Raw genomic sequence first — 19,540 nt, forward strand, 5'->3', positions numbered from 1 at the left:
TAGATTCAGATTTTTTATGTATGATACAAAGGCTGAAGGCAGAAGGTACCAGGGGGAGGAGTTTGTTTCCTGCAGGAATGACATATGCCATCACTAAAGTCTACAGGATGGTTATGTTGTTGTTTTTCAGTCCGGTCGTTCCGACAACAACCGAACTGAACAACCAAATACATACAAGTGCATGCACCGTTGATCAGAGGTGGGCGAGTCAGTAAATTTTGTCAATCTGGAATTTTATTATTCGGCACATGTCCGTCACCGTCATTATTTCAAGATGAACCAAAACTGTCATCATCAGTCCATCACTCCGTCATCGTCATTTTCATTATCCTCAGTACTGACAGAAGGGCTGTCAGTCTGTCACTGATGGATGCCCATTTTGCTGACGAATGGCAAGAAACCTAAAAAAAAAACTCTGTGCGCATTGGTTGGTGGGGGTGAAAAATACCCGCATTAAATTCAATCCCTGAATTTGATTGGTGTTTCTCCACCTTTATTCAGTGATGTATCAGCGAATCAGAACACAGAACAATGACCGTTCATATGCTGTAAGAATAATAATAATATACCGTATTGGCTCGAATATAAGACGGTGTTTTTTGCATTGAAATAAGACTGAAAAAGTGCGGCTCGTCTTATATTCGGGGTCTAGACCTTATACCCATTCACGACGCTAGATGGCGCCAGATATCCATCCATCCATCCATTTTCCGAACCGCTTGATCCTCACTAGGGTCGCGGGGGGTGCTGGAGCCTATCCCAGCCATCTCCGGGCAGTAGGCGGGGGACACCCTGAATTGGTTGCCAGCCAATCGCAGGGCACACAGAGACGATCACCCATCCACGCTCACACTCACACCTAGGGACAATTTAGAGCATCCAATCAGCCTGACATGCATGTTTTTGGAATGTGGGAGGAAACCGGAGCACCCAGAGAAAACCCACGCAGGCCCGGGGAGAACATGCAAACTCCACACAGGGAGGCCGGAGCTGGAATCGAACCCGGTACCTCTGCACTGTGAAGCCGACGTGCTAACCACTGGACTACCGGGCCGCCCTGCTTGCTGAAATCTCTACCAAAATTTAAAATTCTCACTTGTAATCATTAAGAGTGATACTGTAAGCCAGATATCATTGAAGTGAATTCTGAACTTAACTCCCCAGGCCAAAGTGAACCCCTGTCACGAAGAATAAAAATAAAAATAGCGGTAGCACGAAGAAGAAAAATTAGAAATAGCGGTAGCACGAAGAAGAAAAATAAAAAATAGCGGTAAGAAAGAAAAGAGAAGAAAATAATAGCAGAGATAACAGAAAATTGAGAAAAGTGGGTCGAAGATCGGCCATGTTAACCGGCAGCTGAGAAGAAGTAATTTACATTTCAAAAATCAGAAGCCATTCATTTACGAATGTAATTGCACTTTAGTTTACACATTTAAATGTTCAGATATTAAGATTTGAATGAGGTAAAATAACATGCTTTTTCTCTCAAATATATTATTATAATCATTTGTTTCAGATGTACTGTAATTATTTTCTGTATCAAAATTAATTTGGTGTTCAAAAAGTCTTTTTTCAAACTAGAGGCTTGAAAAAGAGGGGGTCGTCTTATAATCAGGGCCGTCTTATATTCAGGCCAATACAATATTACTGACAGAAGCAATGACAGAAATGCGGTTGAAATAACATGACGGACCGACTGACAGACATTTACTGTTTGGTTCGGCTTGAAAAAAATGACGGACTGAAAATAAAGGACAAATACCCAGGTCACTGATGGATGATGGACTGGCAACATTTTGTAAATTGCCCACCTCTGGTTATTTTTAACCGTGCTTCCATCATTCTAGGACAGTCAGTCAAAAACTGTTTACAATGGTAACAGCAAGAGATCAGTTCATTTCGCCGGTCTGTCATTCGTCGCTCGCCAGCGGCCAGCCCGCCTCTCTGTCATCACCAGTCTGTTTTATTTCAGGCCAGCTCAGTTTGTCAGATGTCAGTCAGTCGGTAAAGTGAACTTTTGGCAGCGTAGCGTCAGCGTCAGCGACGGCCAATCGGCATTGAGATCGTCCTTACTATGTAAGACGCAGGTGCAGCATAAGCAGAAACACAGCCACATAAAGTTAAACAAAAACAATATGGGACAAGGTCATTGCGGTCTGTGTTACAACAGAAAGATATACAATGCAGGCAGCTTCCTTTACCTGCCCTACCTTGTTCCAGACCCGAAGCCTATATTGATCTAGCTTCATGCAATTGACAGGCGACCTGACAATCACACATCCAGACAGACAACCCCTTGCACTCACATTGACACCGTAACTGCGTGGTGACTGAATCCACACGACCCACATGGAAGTCTCAAGAGTAAACCGATACATCATGACTGTTTCAAAACATCAAAACATTCAAACCTACACACAAAACATACAGTGATGCCTGTGAAAACACAGATCTGTCTCCGGCGCTGAGTATTTATAATAACATCGGCTGTGTGTTTTTATTAACTACATTGCTGTAAAAGTGCTCCTGGAAAAACCAGCAATGATGTGCATGTTTAGCATAATACAATTTACCGTGATGCAAAATCAGTGGGAGCTGATGGGACGAGAGTGGATTTGGAACATATGACTCTCCGGCAATATTTTCCTCTCTGTTGAAAATCACAAAACTTGCTTCCTGGCTTGAGACCACAAAATAGACTCATCAGCTGGTTGCAGGCTCAATTGCTTCAAGCTGCAATTAGCTCAAAATCAGATGCACTCGATTCAACAAAATTCTCGATGAATCGATTATTATTCGATGTAGCCATAATTTCTGCCAGCAAAGTGTTGTGAGCTATTCCCTTCCTCTTTTCTGTGTCTTAATTGCAAGTCAACCAACCAGTCTTCTCCCTTCATCTAAGCAAGCAACACCCCCCCCCCCCCCCCCCCGCTGACCTGACTACATGGTCCGCTGGGATCAAAGTGTGTGGAGATATCGGCTCTGCAGAAGTGAGGAAGGAAATGCTGAGAGCTTTTTGATGTCGTGCTATTTTTTTCACTAATAAGAAGAAAGTTTTCTATGATTGTAGAACACTCCGAACTTCAATCATTTGGAGTGAGAGCATTTTAGGTACCGGTAGTTCTCAAAGATTTTTTTTTTATGCTTGTTCATTTAAATTAATTAAAATGCAATGCATTCCCGTGGTCCTCTGGATTTGATGCTCCACTCTTAAACATCTCCCCTACCTGCCTCCCCGTCTCTCACACACTCCCCATCTGCTTTTGCCTTGGTGTGATCAACACAGGTTGACCCCTGCTCGAAAAAAAAGTGCTTAGAATTTAATGGATTTTTATTTATTTTTTACAGTCTAATCTAACCAGCTCCCTCTTTATTGCTGTTTTGTACCCAATGGACTTCGTCTTTGGCAGGCCTCCCCCTGCACACACACACACACACACACACTGAGAAAATTAGTTCATCAGAATTCAAAATGTACTGCTGGCTAATTAAAGGAGTGTTAATTGAGTGTTAAGAATCGAGCACCCCCTTCTCCAAATACACACACACACACACACACACACACACGCAAGCAATCACAGTGACAGCACCGGGTACGCCAAGGACGTTGCGCTTGGGGGGCTTCGTGCCAATCAAAAATGGAGAGAAATGAGAGTGGCCCTCCTCCCAGCGGAATAGCTTTTCCAGATCATATCACCGCCCCGCGCTGCCATGTTATCCCACGCCTGCTCTCTGTGCCTGTCTGACGGCCGCAGAGTAGAACGCTGCACAGATAGCCTCCCTCACCGCGTGCATCGTGCTAATGAGTGGTGGCATTTAGAGATGTGCTGCCCTGACACATGGGCATTGTGTGCCAGGCCCTGGATTATTAAGGACGAAGGTCAGCCCATTAATTGCCTCCCTGCCAGCTCAGCTCCCAGCACGTGATTGCTTCTAATAAAGGCATGTCTGCCTGCACTTTTTGCTCATCTACTCCGCAGTTCAATCATTTTCCTTGTTTATTTACATTTCTTTTAAAGTTGCTTACTCCTTGCTCAGCTTTGCCCTGTTCGTTAACTGGATGTTATTTCACGTGCTGGTGAATGCACCTCATCTCCGCAAGGGAAAAAGCATATTCTTGCATCCTCGGGGGAAATAATTAATCCTTACAAGGCTGTCGCGTGTCGAAATGAAGCGAGTGTGAAGCATTTAGCCCAGGAGGCATTGCAGGCTGTCGCCGGCACTGGCACCTGTTGTTGTCCCTGCCCTACATTTCATGAGAGAGGATAACAACATGCTTCACTGATGTCAAACGAGACACACAAGTGCAGATGCAGGTTGGTGTGTGCGGTGTTTGCGTGCCTTGTTTTTCGGCTTTCACGCGTGGTATTTGCATGCACGGTGGCGTGCGCACAGGTGCAGGAAAGCCCCGATCTTGCGAGAAGGTGAGGGCGCGCACAAAGACGGTGCAAGCTGCCTCGGAGGATGTTTTATCTGCAAGCACCATCTGTACTGTATTCTGCTGCTCTTAGCGTGGATCTGCCGCAAACAAAACCAATAAGTCACACAGTAGAACAGACTTCCTGCTTCTGGAGAAACAAGATGTGCCGACGTATCAAACTGTGTGTCGGCCAGCAAAATTACGGCCCATGCTAATTGGGATCAAGTTTGCGATAACATTTCTGCCATGCAACTTTAAGAAAAGAAAAAAAAGAATGTTGGAATCGGAAGCATCCAGATGCTCATCTGCCTCCCCACCTCCCCCTCTCTTCTTCCTTTATGCCTGTGATTTCTAATAACAGGAAACCTTTGTGGGGCCGAGATGGGTTTTGTAGGCCCGAAAGGCCTCTAATCCCTGTGGCCTGTGAAGTGTGAAGGCCTTTGATGCCAGGTTGCTGTGCCAAAGTCCCTGCCTATTGACAAACAAGGGCCAGGCGAGGAAGAGAGAGAGAGAGAGAGAGAAGGCTTTATGCTTTTGAAGAAACTTGGTCATGTAAAATATGGACAATAATTAGACACCTTTAAATAAATTTCTGGCTGGTTTTTATAAAGAGATTTTTATCCTCTTAATGTGGCAGTAATTAGATGGAATGATGGGCATAATGCATCTGGGGGCTTGTCAGGGCAGCAGGACACATATGCCTGAAAGCCAAGAATCTTTCCTCATTTGGACCATGTGGTGATCAAAGATGGTCTTTTTTTTTCCCTCATGTAAAGCAGATCAGCAAAAAAATGCTGCCTTTTCCATTTGCATGTGGACCAGCGATGGGCTTTGAAATGAGCGTGTTTTTCCCTCTTCAGAGCAAAGCAAACAAGTCTTGTCAGTTTTCCACTGTGAGTGAGCGTATCAAAGCGTCTGGCAGCGACGTCGCCGGGGAAGCCGAGCGGTGCTTCATCAAGGCTGGCGAGGTCGAAGCTTGGCGCGCTGAACTCCGCCCCTTCGGATGGCACTATCTTTTCGTCGAATACACACATTTAGATTTATCATCAACATACGATTGAGCTGAGAAAGAACAACATTTTTTTTCTAGGAATTTTCAATTCGAGGGAGGAATGGCACCGCAATAGGTCATGCACTAAATTCAGCACAGGCTATTCGCAGCCATTCCCCTCTGTCGTTAAATTCCAAATTTATTTCTTTTATGATATGGATCTTGTCAATTTAATCATGTTCGCAGTTGGAGACCCATTGGGTTGTTGAAATTAACTCCCCGTGCTATCTGTAATGGAAGCCCAGAAATGAGGATTGAGGCTATTTGGCTGTGGAGTCTTTTTTTTTTTTTTTTAATGATTTTGCATCTGGAAAGGAAATGGAGTGAGTCGTCGTCACAGTCTGCAACCTGGGCACACTCTTTAGGTTGCTGACAGCACAGCCATGACACTTGACGGGTATATATGTGTGTGTGTTTGGTTGCCTTTTGCATTATATATATATATATATATATATATAGATCGCAAGTCATTTGTGGCAGCTGATGTATCGCTTGTAAATTGAGTTCTCCTCCCAACCCCCTCCACGCACATTTTCTGTTGCACTGAGCTAAGTAGCCATGAAATTGCCTGAATAATGTTGTTTAAATCCAATCTCAATGTGGCCCCTCACCTCCACGACCGGGCTCCCAACAATGACACATGAGTTGTTGTTTTTTTTTTCTTCGAAATTGCCATTTTCCTGTTTGCCACCTTGAGCTTTGCCTCATTGAACAAGGGGCCATTGCTATTCACAGTCGCCGCCTTCGCTGCTGAATTGAATTTCTGAAATTGGGGAGTTTCATATTGCAAACACCACAGAGCATTTACCGTCGATGCTTTTCCATATTCTAATTGTTCTAATTTGCAGTGGTGCGAAATTGGCAAAATATTTTGGTAACCCCGTTTAGTTTGTCTAAAATATTGGCGGCAGTTCTTAGTGTGTTGCAGAACCACTACAAGATACAAATCCTATTCCAACGAAGTGTTAAACGTAAATACAAACAGAATATGATTGACTTAGAATTGTATTATTTATTTAACGGAACACACCGGTAGTCCAGTGGTTAGCACGTCGGCTTCACAGTGCAGAGGTACCGGGTTCGATTCCAGCTCCGGCCTCCCTGTGTGGAGTTTGCATGTTCTCCCCGGGCCTGCGTGGGTTTTCTCCGGGTACTCCGGTTTCCTCCCACATTCCAAAAAACATGCATGGCAGGCTGATTGGACGCTCTAAATTGTCCCTAGGTGTGAGTGTGGGCGTGGGTGGTTGTTCGTCTCTGTGTGCCCTGCGATTGGCTGGCAACTGATTCAGGGTGTCCCCCGCCTACTGCCCGAAGACGGCTGGGATAGGCTCCACTACCCCCCGCGACCCTAGTGAGGATCAAGCGGTTCGGAAAATGGATGGATGGATTTAACGGAACACAACGTTGTGGCCAGCGGGCACCTGAATGACACAGCATCGATTTTAGAACTGGGCCTGTTCACACAGTGGACTGAACCACTGACAATTCTCAAAAGTGCCATTCCAATTTAACAAGCTTTGATCCACTCCCCCCTTGCTGAGTATGCAAGGCTAACCTAATTCATTGCTAAAGAGAGCTTGAATTAATTTCACAATGCACAGATTTAACACCGCCTAAGGTTCCAGGCTTTTGACAGAATGAGTTTTAAAAAAAGATCCACTCGACAAGGGAGTTAAAATAAGACGGAAAGAAAGAAATCTCTAATGGAGGAACGCTGCAAAGGAATCCTGATTAGCACATGCAAATTATGTTTGTTTGGTTTTTGTTTTTTTTTTGTTTTTTAGGTTGAAGGCATCTCTGGTTGTCCCCCCTAGACCGCGGTAGTCATTAAAAAGTGAAAATGGTCAACGTGGAGTTGAATCTCATTCTTTCCTCTCTCTTTGACCCCCAGGTGACCCGGTGGTGCCTACACATTCCCCTCGCTACCCCACTGCAGCAGAACTTGATGCCTACGCTCAGAAGACAGCCAACAGCCCTCTGTCCATTAAGATCTTCCCGACCAACATCAGGGTTCCCCAGCACAAGCACCTTAACCGGACTGTAAATGGATATGACACCACTGGCCAGCGCTACAGCCCCTATCCACACTTCCACACGGGGGGCTACCATGGCCTGCTTGCCATTGTCAAGTCCTCTTCCTCCCCCTCATCATCATCAACTTCCACCTTCATCTCGTCAAAAGGTGTTCTGAAGAACTCCGAAGGCAGACGGACTAAACTCTCTCCAGCCCACATTGCCCCATACCCACCTAGCAGTAGCACTTTAGTCACTGGCCCCAGCCAGATGGGATATCAAACTGGGCCCACAAAGCCTCCAGAGGGCCCCGGGTTGTCAGTCCCCCCCAACGTCACCGTCGCCGGCTCGGTGATTCCTGTGGCGGGGGGGCGCGGCCTGGCTCTCCCCCCACAGTCCAACCTCCCTTCCATCCAGAGCATCATTTACCAGATCAACCAGCATTGCCAAGCCCAGGCTCTGCAGCAGGTGTGTCAAGGGGCAGCACCCTCCAATTCCAGTCCCTCCAAGCAGGGGACCACTGTCATGGGGGTCTCCTCGAGCTCTTCAGGTGGAGGTTACGTAGTGGGAATCGGCCCACAGGCCAACATGGTGTACACGGGTCCAGGGTTGCCGCCTCCAAACGCGGAGGCGGCCAAGAGCGGGGTTTACACGGACGGTATGGACTACATCCTCTGGCAGAAGCAGCAGCAGCAGCAGCAGCTGCAGCAACAGCAGCAGCAGCAGCAGCAGCAGCAGCAGCAGCAACAACAGGCAGTGCTACGAATGTACAGCGGGGGCAGCGGAGGGGGAGGGGCCGTCAGCAAGTCCCCCGAAAGCTGCATTCCTGTCGGGGGGATCATGGCGGGGCAAGTCTCCTCGTCCTCATCCAGACCTTACCACCTGACGGCGAGCGCTAGCGGCGGAGGCGGGCTGGAAAAAGTCAGCTCCTCCCCATTGAACTGCATGGGCATGCATGGGAATTTCTCGGTGGGTCAGTACTTTGCCCCCCCATGGAACAGTGTCCTGGTGACACCTGATAGTGACTGCTACAACCCCCAGGAGCTTCTGGTCCCCTCCACAGGCGGGTCGGCCACGGGCCACCGAGAAGTGGGCTACCCACACCATCCCTATCATCACCACCACCACCACCACCATCATCATCACCCCGCCATCGACAGCGGAGGCCGTCTGTGTTGCAGCTTGCCCAGCAAGAGTTTGTGCAACACGTCTGTGTTGAGCAGCAGCTTGCAGTCTCTGGAATACCTGATCAACGACATCCACCCACCATGCATAAAGGAGCAAATGCTGGGCAAAGGCTACGAGACTGTGTCGGTGCCACGTCTGTTGGACCACCAGCACGCGCACATCCGCCTCCCCGTTTACAGATAGAGGCGCGACGGAATCACAAGAAATCAAGTTGTGAATTTGTAAAGAGCATCGAAAAGTCAAAGGACAGATCCGGTTGCGTGCGGGTGAAGATTTGCTTTAACGGGTGTGCGAGCTTAGAGGGAAGAGCTGTTGTCATGTTGTGTGATCCAATCGATGGTGGTTTCAAGCCAGGCTCTGAGAATTCCAAATAAGAAAAGGCAGTAGTAATTGCAAGTGGGGGGCGGGGAGAAAAGGGATTTCACGATTCTCCCGATCTGATCCATTGTGCAGTTTGCCAATAGGAATTTTGCATTGATATATTTGTCTTTCTCTTTCCGTTTGTTTTGCTGATCTTTTACTTGCCTGAACTTTTAACCTTTTTATCTCTCTCTCTTTTTTTTTTGGTTTCTTCATAGTTTGACATGAAGTGCATATGCCACGTGTACCCCCACTTCAAATACTAAGACTGAAGCTACTGTGTAGGTTGTCACTGAAATAAGTGGTCTTCAGAGGACCAAAGTTTAGGGCTGCTCTCAACATCCAAATCCACATGCAGATGGATGAAGACAGACTCAGTGAAATTATAGCCAGGACTCTCGCGTTCTGCACAAGAATCATCAAGTCCGATTAGGAAAGGATAGTACATGATTATTGCTGTTATAATTGATACATAAATTGCACTGCTTGAATCTTGTTCTCTTTGAAGTTTGGAATTGGGTAGTTTGGATATGATATATTTAAGAAACTTGAAAAACTTGAACCTATTTTATGTTGTTTTATATATTTGTAGGTATATTATATGCATTGGCTGCTACGAGAGGGGGAGAAATGTCTGATGCGTTGTTCTTTCCACTTGGTTCTTATGATTTAGATATTCCTTTTCAAGCAAAGTAGCGGTTTCTTATGTCCTGTTTTGAGGCATCATCACTGCTTCGGTTCTGTAAGAACCTGATTTGTGAGAGCTTGTTTTCCAAACCAACACTGGAATCTACAGGGTGGGTGAAAAGGAATAGGCATTAAAAAAAAAAAATCATCTGATCAATATTATAATTCTACATTTGTTTGTTTTAATCAGATGATACGTGTTATTACATGACAAAATGAAAGTAGGTCAGATGTCAACATGCAGTCAGTAAAGGTGGCGTCAATAACAACAAACCAACAGACAGCCAAGTAACTGCAAAATAAATAAAGACAACGGGGAAATAACACAATATGAAATCCCCATTAAGTGTTGTCTGTTTAAAAAAATGGTTTCAAAACAACCTGAGCGATACTGTACTTCAAAATTCCAAACGTTATTTCTAATGCCTCATCACTTGTCACCCACCCTGCGCCATGACGAAGGAGTTATTAGGCCCACTGAGAAAAGAAAAGAAATACACTATGAGAATAAAGTTAGAATCTTGTGAGAAAATAATGTTACCAAAACAGCATTACCATCATTACTCTTATTATTTTTAGTTGTCGACCATTTATGATATAACCTGAATACTATGGCGTGTCTTCACTGTGAGACAGTGACACGGGAGCTTTCATATACCCTCATCAAAAACAATGACTTTTTGTTTTTTAATGTATCTAAGTTCCTACTTTCTTAAGTGAATTCTTTTGTTGAGACAATATAAATATTTATCTTCACAAATAACTTTTTTCTCATAATTTTCCTTTCAGTGTCTTCCTAATACTCCTTCATAACGATAAATCTTGAAACACTTATTTGAAAAGAACATAAGACACAGAGAAAGAAAAAAAATGTGAATTGCGAGGTTGTCGACATAACGATAAATGTGCGTGTGCTCAACACGTGTGTGTGGTGTGCGTGTGTGCATTCTAGCTCTTCAAAAGCCTCAGACTTTGCATTTTCCCATGTGTCATTTGAAGATTTACCCATAAAATCATATCTGAGTAATGTACAGGAATTCTTTTGCTGATCTCGCTTCCTATTTCATGGAGGACTTAGCGCCTTCAATACGTGTAACTGTCACATCTGCCTTCGTTGTCAGGTGTCATCATAGCGATAGAGGAAGCTGGGATAGCAGTGAGTCCTATTTTGGGAGATACGATTCAGTTCTCTTGCAAATACAAAATGAAAACAATCGTTTGCTCACCTCTGCCATCAGATAAAATGGGACAAGGGTCGTTGCTTTTCCGTGTTCGTTTTTAGGCCTCTGTTTGGGATGTACGTATTTAGCCCGGCCCAGTCTTAACTAGATGATTCAGAGTGGTGAAATATTTATTATGACTGTGAGATTCCCTTGAATGTACTGCACTTAAATTACTGCGATGTGTTATTGCCTTGTGGGATTCAAGTGAAAGAAAAATTGGATCAGTGCAGCAGACCTGTGGTCTTGATTAGCATTTCTTTTGTCAGTGGAATTTCAATGCTAAATTCAATTTATTAAATAAAGCGAGAGGCAGAGCTTTGTTGAGGGGAAATACTGGCATCAGTCTAGATTTATGAAGTGCAATTATAATGACTGTATGAACATTTTTTTTCTCTGAGCTTACACCAAAAAAAAAAATGTAAACTACAGTTGTCAATACATTCCCAATGTACCACATCCCAATTCCCTATCCCCCTTTTTTTGTTTGTTTGTTTTGTTTTGAGGTGTAAAATAAATTTCTTTAAGAATATATCCAGAGGCCACGTTTTGGCTTTGACGTCTGTCATTATTTTCTAAACCTAGATGTCCTTTAAATCAGGGGTCCCCAACCGCCAGTCCACCAGGCATTTGGTACCGGGCCGCACAGAAAGAACTTGCCTTAATTCCGTTTTATTTATTTCGGAATACGAAATATGTTTTATTTTGAAAAATTACCGGATTCTCCGTTACATCCGTCTGTGTCACGCTTGACTCACGTCAAACCACGCTTCTCCGTCACGTGACCGATTACGCTCAAAACAAAACGTTTGAGGTCGCAAAATGAGTTAAAAAACTGCTGGAGATCGTAAATGACGGCGGCCTTAAAAGTACGTTCGAGACAACTGGATTAAAGTTATGTCTGAATACTCTGAGATCGCCACAATAGCACTGTTGCTATTTCCGACATCCTACCTGTGTGAGGTGGGGGGTTTCTGCAGCAACGGCAACTAAAACAAAATTACGAAGTAGACTGGACATAAACAACACACTTGAGGTGTCATTGTCTCCTATTACCCCGAGATCGGACAGTCTAGTTGCAGAAAATCAAGTTCGGGGCTGTGGTGAGTCGTCATTTTCATGCACTTTGAATTTGCGTTGTATCGAATTTTGAAGGCATTAAACCTTACCATAGCGATCAGTGTTGCGGCCAGATTAGACGCTCCTTGTGTTTATTATTATATTTCGAAAACACCACCGTTTTCATGCAGCTCATACCATATTATTTTGTTGTATTAATCCGCCACATCTTAAATGGCGGTCCCTGAAAATATTGTCTGACATAAACCGGTCCGTGGGGCAAAAAAGGTCCGGGACCCCTGCTTTAGATGTCAGCGGGAGGTTGGACCCTGTGGGACCTCAAGCAGAGGCTTGACGGGTGATGTTGAACCTTTGCTGTCAATGAGAAGGATTAAAAATATATATTTTATTAAGTTCTCTTCTTTAATCCTGATGGGATCCTGTACTTAAAAAAGCAATTCAACAAAAATGTTGAATCCTGACAATATGATGGATTCCCTTCTTCCCCGAGTCAAAAAATAAGTGAGTCCTTATTTGAACTTTGACGGCCGACTTAAATCTTGACTATGAGCCTGAAAAATTGACTTGATGGTGATCATAGACCCTCCACTGTCATTGAAGTCCTGCTGGCATCAAGAACACAAACCCCCTTGGCTTATATTTTGCACAGGAAGCCTCCAAACCATTCCCCCCCAAAAAAGATAAATGATGTTGTTTCAAGAGCTTATTGCCCCAGCTGCGATCTGATTCTGCCATATTTTCTCTCTTGTAGAAATATTTTGATAGATTTACAGATACATCCTTTCCCTAAATCCCCTCCGTTTGGCTTCTGCATCCAAGCATTAAACCCTGTCACATGACGTTGAAGTCAAGAGGCAACACTTGAGGCGGCGGAGATTCTGGTGTCTGGCCTTTCCCACCAGTGGAGTTGTCTGGGGCAGCCGTCCTTTCAGCTAATGAGAGTATTGGGTGACAGTACCAGTGGAGAGAGAGTATTTGGTTGACACAGAGGGGTGAAATCAAAACCCTTTTCAAATAGGAATGGATTTCCTGTAAGGTACAGAGAGGACTCCAGTAATTAGAGAGACAAGATTTTGTCAATTCACGTTTCATTCATATTGAAAGCAAGTAGCGGTAGTTATGTGGCGTCATTTTGTAGCTAGTATTTGTCCCAGACTCCACGAACGAGGTCCTTTTGATGAGATGCATCTTGGCCACGCTGTAACCCAGCTTCCCAATTTGGACAATGTGCGCTTGAGGCCATATTAGGATAATAGAATTAAATTTCAAATTGATTTGTGCCTGAGCTGATCCATGCATGCGGCTCACTCGGCTGCAGAGGCAGAGTGGCATATGGCATGTCATTATTCCCCCCCCCCCCCCCGCCACCCCCCACCCCGCCCGCCTGTCCAAGGCCAACGGGGTTCAGCAGTACTTAAAACAAACTGAAGGTTATGACTGTTCGCCATTGAAGGGGAGGACGGCGGGGTCTCGGGTGGGAGAGATGGTAGTGGGGGCGGCGGCTAAAGCCTAGTCTCCACCGCGTCTCAGAGGGCCTCAGCGGCGCACCATGGCGCCCGGGCTCATCGGCCCGCTTTGAAAGCCGGCTGTGTTTGATCGGGGCGGGGGGATTTGTTTTCTGTTGGATTATACATGGTCGCTCCCCGCTTGGCTGAGGGGGCCCTGTGCAATGTGACAGATCTCGAAGCGGAGCGAGATACAGGGAGGGATTTGGGGGGGGTCAGAAAAGCCTCGAAGCATCAGTAATCAGGATAATTGCCATGTTCCTGCATGCTGCCGCTATCTGATGCCCCTCTTTTGCTCAGCTCGGCGGCCTCATATTCAAATTCAACCTCCATAGAAATCATGCTGAAAGACATATTGTGCCTCCATGTGTCATATTCTAGTAAATCAATTAAGTTTTAAATGCTGGAAGCCAATTACGGTGCCCAGGAAAGGACAGATGTGAGCGCCATGTGAATGAGGACATTTAGATCTATAAAACTTATCGACTGCTAACCTGTTTTCAAGGGCAGCGAGACGCTCGCCGGTATGGCCTGAGGGCAACGTGGAGAGAAATTGACTTTTGCTGCTCGTAAAAGATCCTTTTGTAAATCCCACGAAGACCTTTAGTTGGTGCAAAGGTCCTGCTGTATTTTATCCACCTGAGAGGGAAGCGGGGCCAGATAAAAACAAGGGGCCATAAGGGGCGCAGCGTTGAAGAAAACAATGGCAGCTGCTCACTCTGTAGAGTCTTGGCGCTTTTTCTCTAGCTTACACATGGTAAAGTGTGTGTTCGTCGTGTGTGCACGTGTGTGTGTGCGTGTGTGCGTGTGCGTGTGTGTGTGTGTGTGTGTGTGTGTGTGTGTGTGTGCCGGTGGGGTAAGAACTTGGTCCTCGCCTTCCTAACGCCCCCTCTCAATGGCTATTATTGGCAGAGGCAGATAATAATGTCACAGGGCCGCTCCCACCAACAAGCAAGAAAATACTCAAATCAATAATTCACATTCTTGTATAGCAAAATATGTTCACCCCCTCCAGTATGATTTCCTTTTTTTTTTTTTTCTCCAAGAGCTATACAATGTACAATCATAGATGAGCACATCAATCACGAACTGGCTTCGAAAGCCCATCCAGCAGGGGCTTAGGCTGTTCTATATCTTGAGCATCAAAACGATATCGGTTCAGCTGAAGAAGCTTATTGCCTCCAAATATATCTTATGTAGATGTCTATATCCAATTCAAATATTAAAGTCTGGGGATTTTGCTTTTTCCTCCGGTTTCCTTTATTGTTTGTGTGCAATGTTCCTATGGGCAAACAGGGCTGTTTTCTTTCCCGGATGATCTGAAACGCGCCAACAATGTCCAAGTCTGAGGGTACGGCAACCTTGAGAAAATAATATATATGGAAATGGGGAAATATAGAAAGCATCTCTCTTATTGTTCTCCCTGCAGTGATGTATTTATGTTTGTGTCTCCTCAGGATGAAAACATGTAAAAGAATACTCCACTATTTTGGAAGTGATATATCTTGGACAAAATAAAAGGTGTTAATAATAAACAAATCTGTAAAAAAAACTTTAAAAAAAGAAAGAAAGAAAAGAAAAAATTGTTGCAGGAGTGTTTCAACTTTTCAATGTGCCTATACAGCCAAGCATCCCAATGATTGCTTACCTTCTTTCCTCCCGCAGTTGTGCAATTTCCTCCTAATCTCCCCACAAGCGTCATCTTGGATTTGCTCAAACTGCCACACAGCCCCCCCCCCCGCCCCATCCCCCGCCACCCTCCATCGCAGCGACGTGCTCTGCCCCCTGCTTTTTGTCAATCTCAGGACTGAAATGTAGGAGTTGTAGAAGTTTGCTATTCATTTGGACCTCTTCTCCTCTCTTATGTATGATTATGATTGCTTGACATAAGTGAATAAAGCAAATGACTTCTATGTGGGCCCCTTCTGTCGCTCTGCTTCGTCGAGACCCCACACTCTTGCTTTGCTATCTGTAGTGTCGTGAAGGTAAGCATATTAGTCTTAGTTAGAACACACATCTCCACCATATGTTGTTCTCCGCAATCCTGCTCTTCACATGACCTTTTGAACCTTTGTTGGTTACGGTATCCTCAAAGGTTTATGACCACATGAAGGACACGCTGTTTTAATTTCACAGGCAGAAGGCATATCCATCCTCTTTGTTTGAGCTTGCATGAAGATTTGGTGACAGTATTCTTAGCACTGAGGCCAAAAAAAGCGACATCACGTTAGTCTTTTGTGGTCAAGATAAAGCGCACACAGCCCTCTTCGATAGCAGGTAATCGTGACTCTTAAAATCTTGTCTTTGTCATTTAATTGTCATAAATCATAGCAGAGTCCTCCAACCGTATGAAACAAGAAAACAGATACAAGGGCTGCTTCCTTTTCTTTTCTTTTGCAAAAAGAGATTTGTTCAAGTACACCCAACCCTGCTATTATTTCGTGATGCCTGATGACTCAAGAAAGTGGCATTAGCCTATTTAAGAAGTTATCATAGAGCTATTCATGAAAAATATTGGCCAATAAAAGTAACTTGGTAATGGGCATAATCTAGATTTCTGATCCGGATTTTTATTTTATATATATATATATATATACTGTATATATACATACACACACACACACACACACATATATATATATATATATATATATATATATATGTGTGTGTGTGTGTATTCTTTTTTTTTTAAGGACAGACAGCAAGCACATAGTTCACAAACTTTTCATGGAAAGAATATTTTGTTGTAACAACGCTTCCTGTTTAATTTTAAACAACACAGGCACATTCAAGAAGTATTAATATTCATGATATTTTCCCCTCTTTTGTCCCCTCACTCACAAGTTCTCCACCCACCTAAAAACATGAGATAAACTGGAGACTGATGAGGGCGCCTCCTCCACCAGAGCGTGCGTTACTGGGAGACTGCACACTGATTTCATGCACGCTCACTCGGACAGAAAAAAGAGCTCTGTGGAGCAGAAATGCTTCTCTTATTAGCAAAACTCATTCACCTGCACGCCACATTGACTCGCTGGCAATTTAACAATAAATCATGAGCAATGCCGATGGAGGCCCGGCAGTGGACTGCCCTCGCCTGTCACTTTAGGCACCCTGAAACATTTTGGGTTCAGTGACCTCGTTTCATCTGCCGAACTAAAAGGTCATCCAACAGGCTACGCAAGCAATATGTCTGTGGCTCATCGTCTCCCAGTGCTCCCTGTGATTGCTCATTCAATTTAGAAATACTGCACATTGGTGTAATATTTCACCGGGGATCATGGGAAGTATTTCGTGCAATTATTTCAGCAAAGAGAAAATTAAACCTCGAGCTGCTCTGGGAGTTGTCTCCTTTTTGAGTTGAGTGCAGGATTCTGGTGCTCAGACTGAAAATTGCACTGGACGAGCTGAGCGGTCAGCAACATCACGCCGTGCATAAATGAGTTGGCTAAATCCCAGCTAAGAATCTGTGTGCTACTTATCAGCCTAAACACCTTAAAGCTTTGCTAGCTGGACAATGGCTGAACATTTTGTGCTGCTAGTTGCTGAGCTTACAACAGCTTTCCCTCATTTGCAGTTTGAGAGTTTGCCCCGCAGTGAAGTGAACATGATTCTCCACTACAGTATTGGTTGACACACATTTCTCGCGGCAAGCACACATTTGTTAACTGCCCGCATTTCCTGTGCAAGTGTGCATCTCCAGAGTTGCTGACAGTGATACTTGCAGGACCGAGGCCTGGCCTACTTAAGGGGCTGCAGAGAGGAGGGCAGGCCAACTTGTCAGCAGCACTAGGTGCTTGCTGCTTAGATAAACCTGCAGGATTAGTGGCCCGGTTAAAGTTGGGGCAAAGAGGATTAGCCTCTTCTCTTCTGAGGTGGCAAGTCCTTCCCTGCATGTCCTTCAGCATTGCTGGCCGAGAGAGATGAGAGCAAGTGGTGAGGGGGGGGGGGTTCAGGGCTCCAGGTTGTGCCCCTATTGTTATCTGAGTGAGAATCACCTTTGTCGCGTCATGTTTAAAGAAAAAAGAAGGAAAAGAGGAAAGGTGAGGAATAGTAATTAAAGGTGAAATGCACTGAATGGTTTCCGGCGAGTGCTTTCATTAAGAAGGCAAAAGCCGGTAATTACCGGCCAGGTGTGACAGTGAGGTCAGCCACGGGTTGGCAGAAAACTATTTAGAAGGTGTGTGCATTCTTTTAGGAATTATTCGTCATTATAAAAAATAAGAATATGCAGTGAAATATCATATTTACAGACGAGATTCGAAACGAACGCTCAACATCCTGCTCGTATTACTGTCATTTCATCGAGTAAGTCCTCGTGCCAAGTGCCACATGACAGCCCTCTGCTGCCGCCAGCAGGCGATCAGCGAGAACAGCAGAACCCCTCAAACGACAAAAGGAAACTTCACGAAATGGGAAGCTGAACCTTCATTTTATTTGATAGGGCAATTCAGTAGCTTTGAGACGTCACCATTTTTATTCAGTTAAAATAATGAATTCTTTCACTATTATCCAGCCGTTTTCTACAGTGGTTGTACTCATTAGGTCCTCATTAGATCATCATGTCCTTTGCTTTACTCTGTTGTCTGCAGCCAAAGTGGCATTGCAAGTAGCAATCGTTTTATGAATTACTTGGACAAGTAAAGTTTCAAGAAAATAAATAAATACGTAAATAAATTAGGCTGGGGTGTTGACCAGAGAAGAAGACAACAGCAGCCTCAGTCCGTCACTGAGACAGACCCATGACAGCAGACACTATCAATAGCACTCTCACATTTACACATTTAATAGCACTCTCCTTAGTTTGTAAGGTGTAGGCAGGGATTACATTTAGCTTTTATATGCACGTGTAAATGGTTTAAAACTTCCTTTCTTTTTAAATCTTGTTTAATCATAAAGTGCATTACGATATTTTTCAAGACCAATTACTTGTAAAAGTTTGTACAATCAATGGGATCGGGTTGCAATGCATATATGTGAATGATAAAAGTAAATTACACATTTGTTGAAGGAAATGTAAGGTGCTTCATGAAATGTTTTGTAAAAGATACGTTCATTAAATGTCAACATTTTCCAAATGTTCTTGTGCTTCTTTATACCAAAACAAAGGAAAGACATATTGTTTTTGTTGTTTATAGCAAAGTATGGTATCATTTTAATGGTCCGGCCCATTTGACATCTACCCAGGCCGTATGTGGCCTACCATGTGAAATGAGTTTGACACCAGTGATGTATAGTGAGGCGTTTTTAGTCGAAAAAAACAACCATGTACAGAAAAGCGTTTTTAGCCGAAAAAAAACGACCATGTATAGTAAGGCGTTTTTTAGCCGGAAAAAAACCTGACCATGCATAGCAAGGCGTTTTTAGCCCAAAAAAAACGACCATGTATAGTAAGGCATTTTTAGCCAAAACAACCGACCATGGATATATAGTAAGGCGTTTTTAGCCCAAAAAAAAACCCCCAGCCATGTATAGTAAGGCGTTTTTAGCCGAAAAAAAGAACGACCATGTGTAGTAAGGTGTTTTTAGCCGAAAAAAACGACCATGTATAGTAAGGCGTTTTTAGCCGAAAAAAACAACCATGTATAGGAAGGTGTTTTGAGCCGAAAAAAACGACCATGTACAGTATATATAGTAAAGCATTTTTAGCCGAAGAAAAACAACCATGTATCTAGTAAGGCGTTTTTCGCCGAAAAAAAACGACCATGTAGATGAAAAAACGACCATGTATAGTAAGGCGTTTTTCGATGAAAAAAACGACCATGTATAGAAAGGTGTTTTGAGCCGAAAAAAAACCACCATGAAGAGTAAGGCGTTTTTAGCCGAGAAAAACGACCACGTATAGTAAGGTGTTTTTAGCCGAAAAAAACGACCACGCATAGTCAGGCGTTTTTAGCCGAAAAAAAGACCATGTCTCGTAAGCCGTTTTTAGCCAAAAAAAACGACCATGTATAGTAAGGCGTTTTTAGCCGAAAAAAACGACCATGTATAGTAAGGCGTTTTTAGCCGAAAAAAA

General features: G+C 44.1%; 1 protein-coding gene across 2 annotated transcripts in view; it reads left to right on the forward strand.

Moving 5' to 3' along the window:
* fam222aa (family with sequence similarity 222 member Aa) overlaps positions 1-11,473 on the forward strand; it is a 55,414-nt gene extending 43,941 nt beyond the window's left edge. For both annotated transcript variants that reach the window (XM_086111833.1, XM_086111832.1), the window contains one exon: positions 7,363-11,473. In XM_086111833.1, coding sequence (XP_085967959.1) covers positions 7,363-8,855 — 1,493 coding nt within the window. In that variant the 3' untranslated portion in view covers positions 8,856-11,473. The remainder of the gene's footprint in view (positions 1-7,362) is intronic.
* The last annotated feature ends 8,067 nt before the right edge of the window (positions 11,474-19,540 follow it).

The sequence above is a fragment of the Hippocampus guttulatus genome, chromosome 5 (assembly GCF_054856545.1).
Source record: "Hippocampus guttulatus isolate MCC_2025c chromosome 5, RoL_Hgut_1.0, whole genome shotgun sequence".
Taxonomy (NCBI): Eukaryota; Metazoa; Chordata; class Actinopteri; order Syngnathiformes; family Syngnathidae; genus Hippocampus; species Hippocampus guttulatus.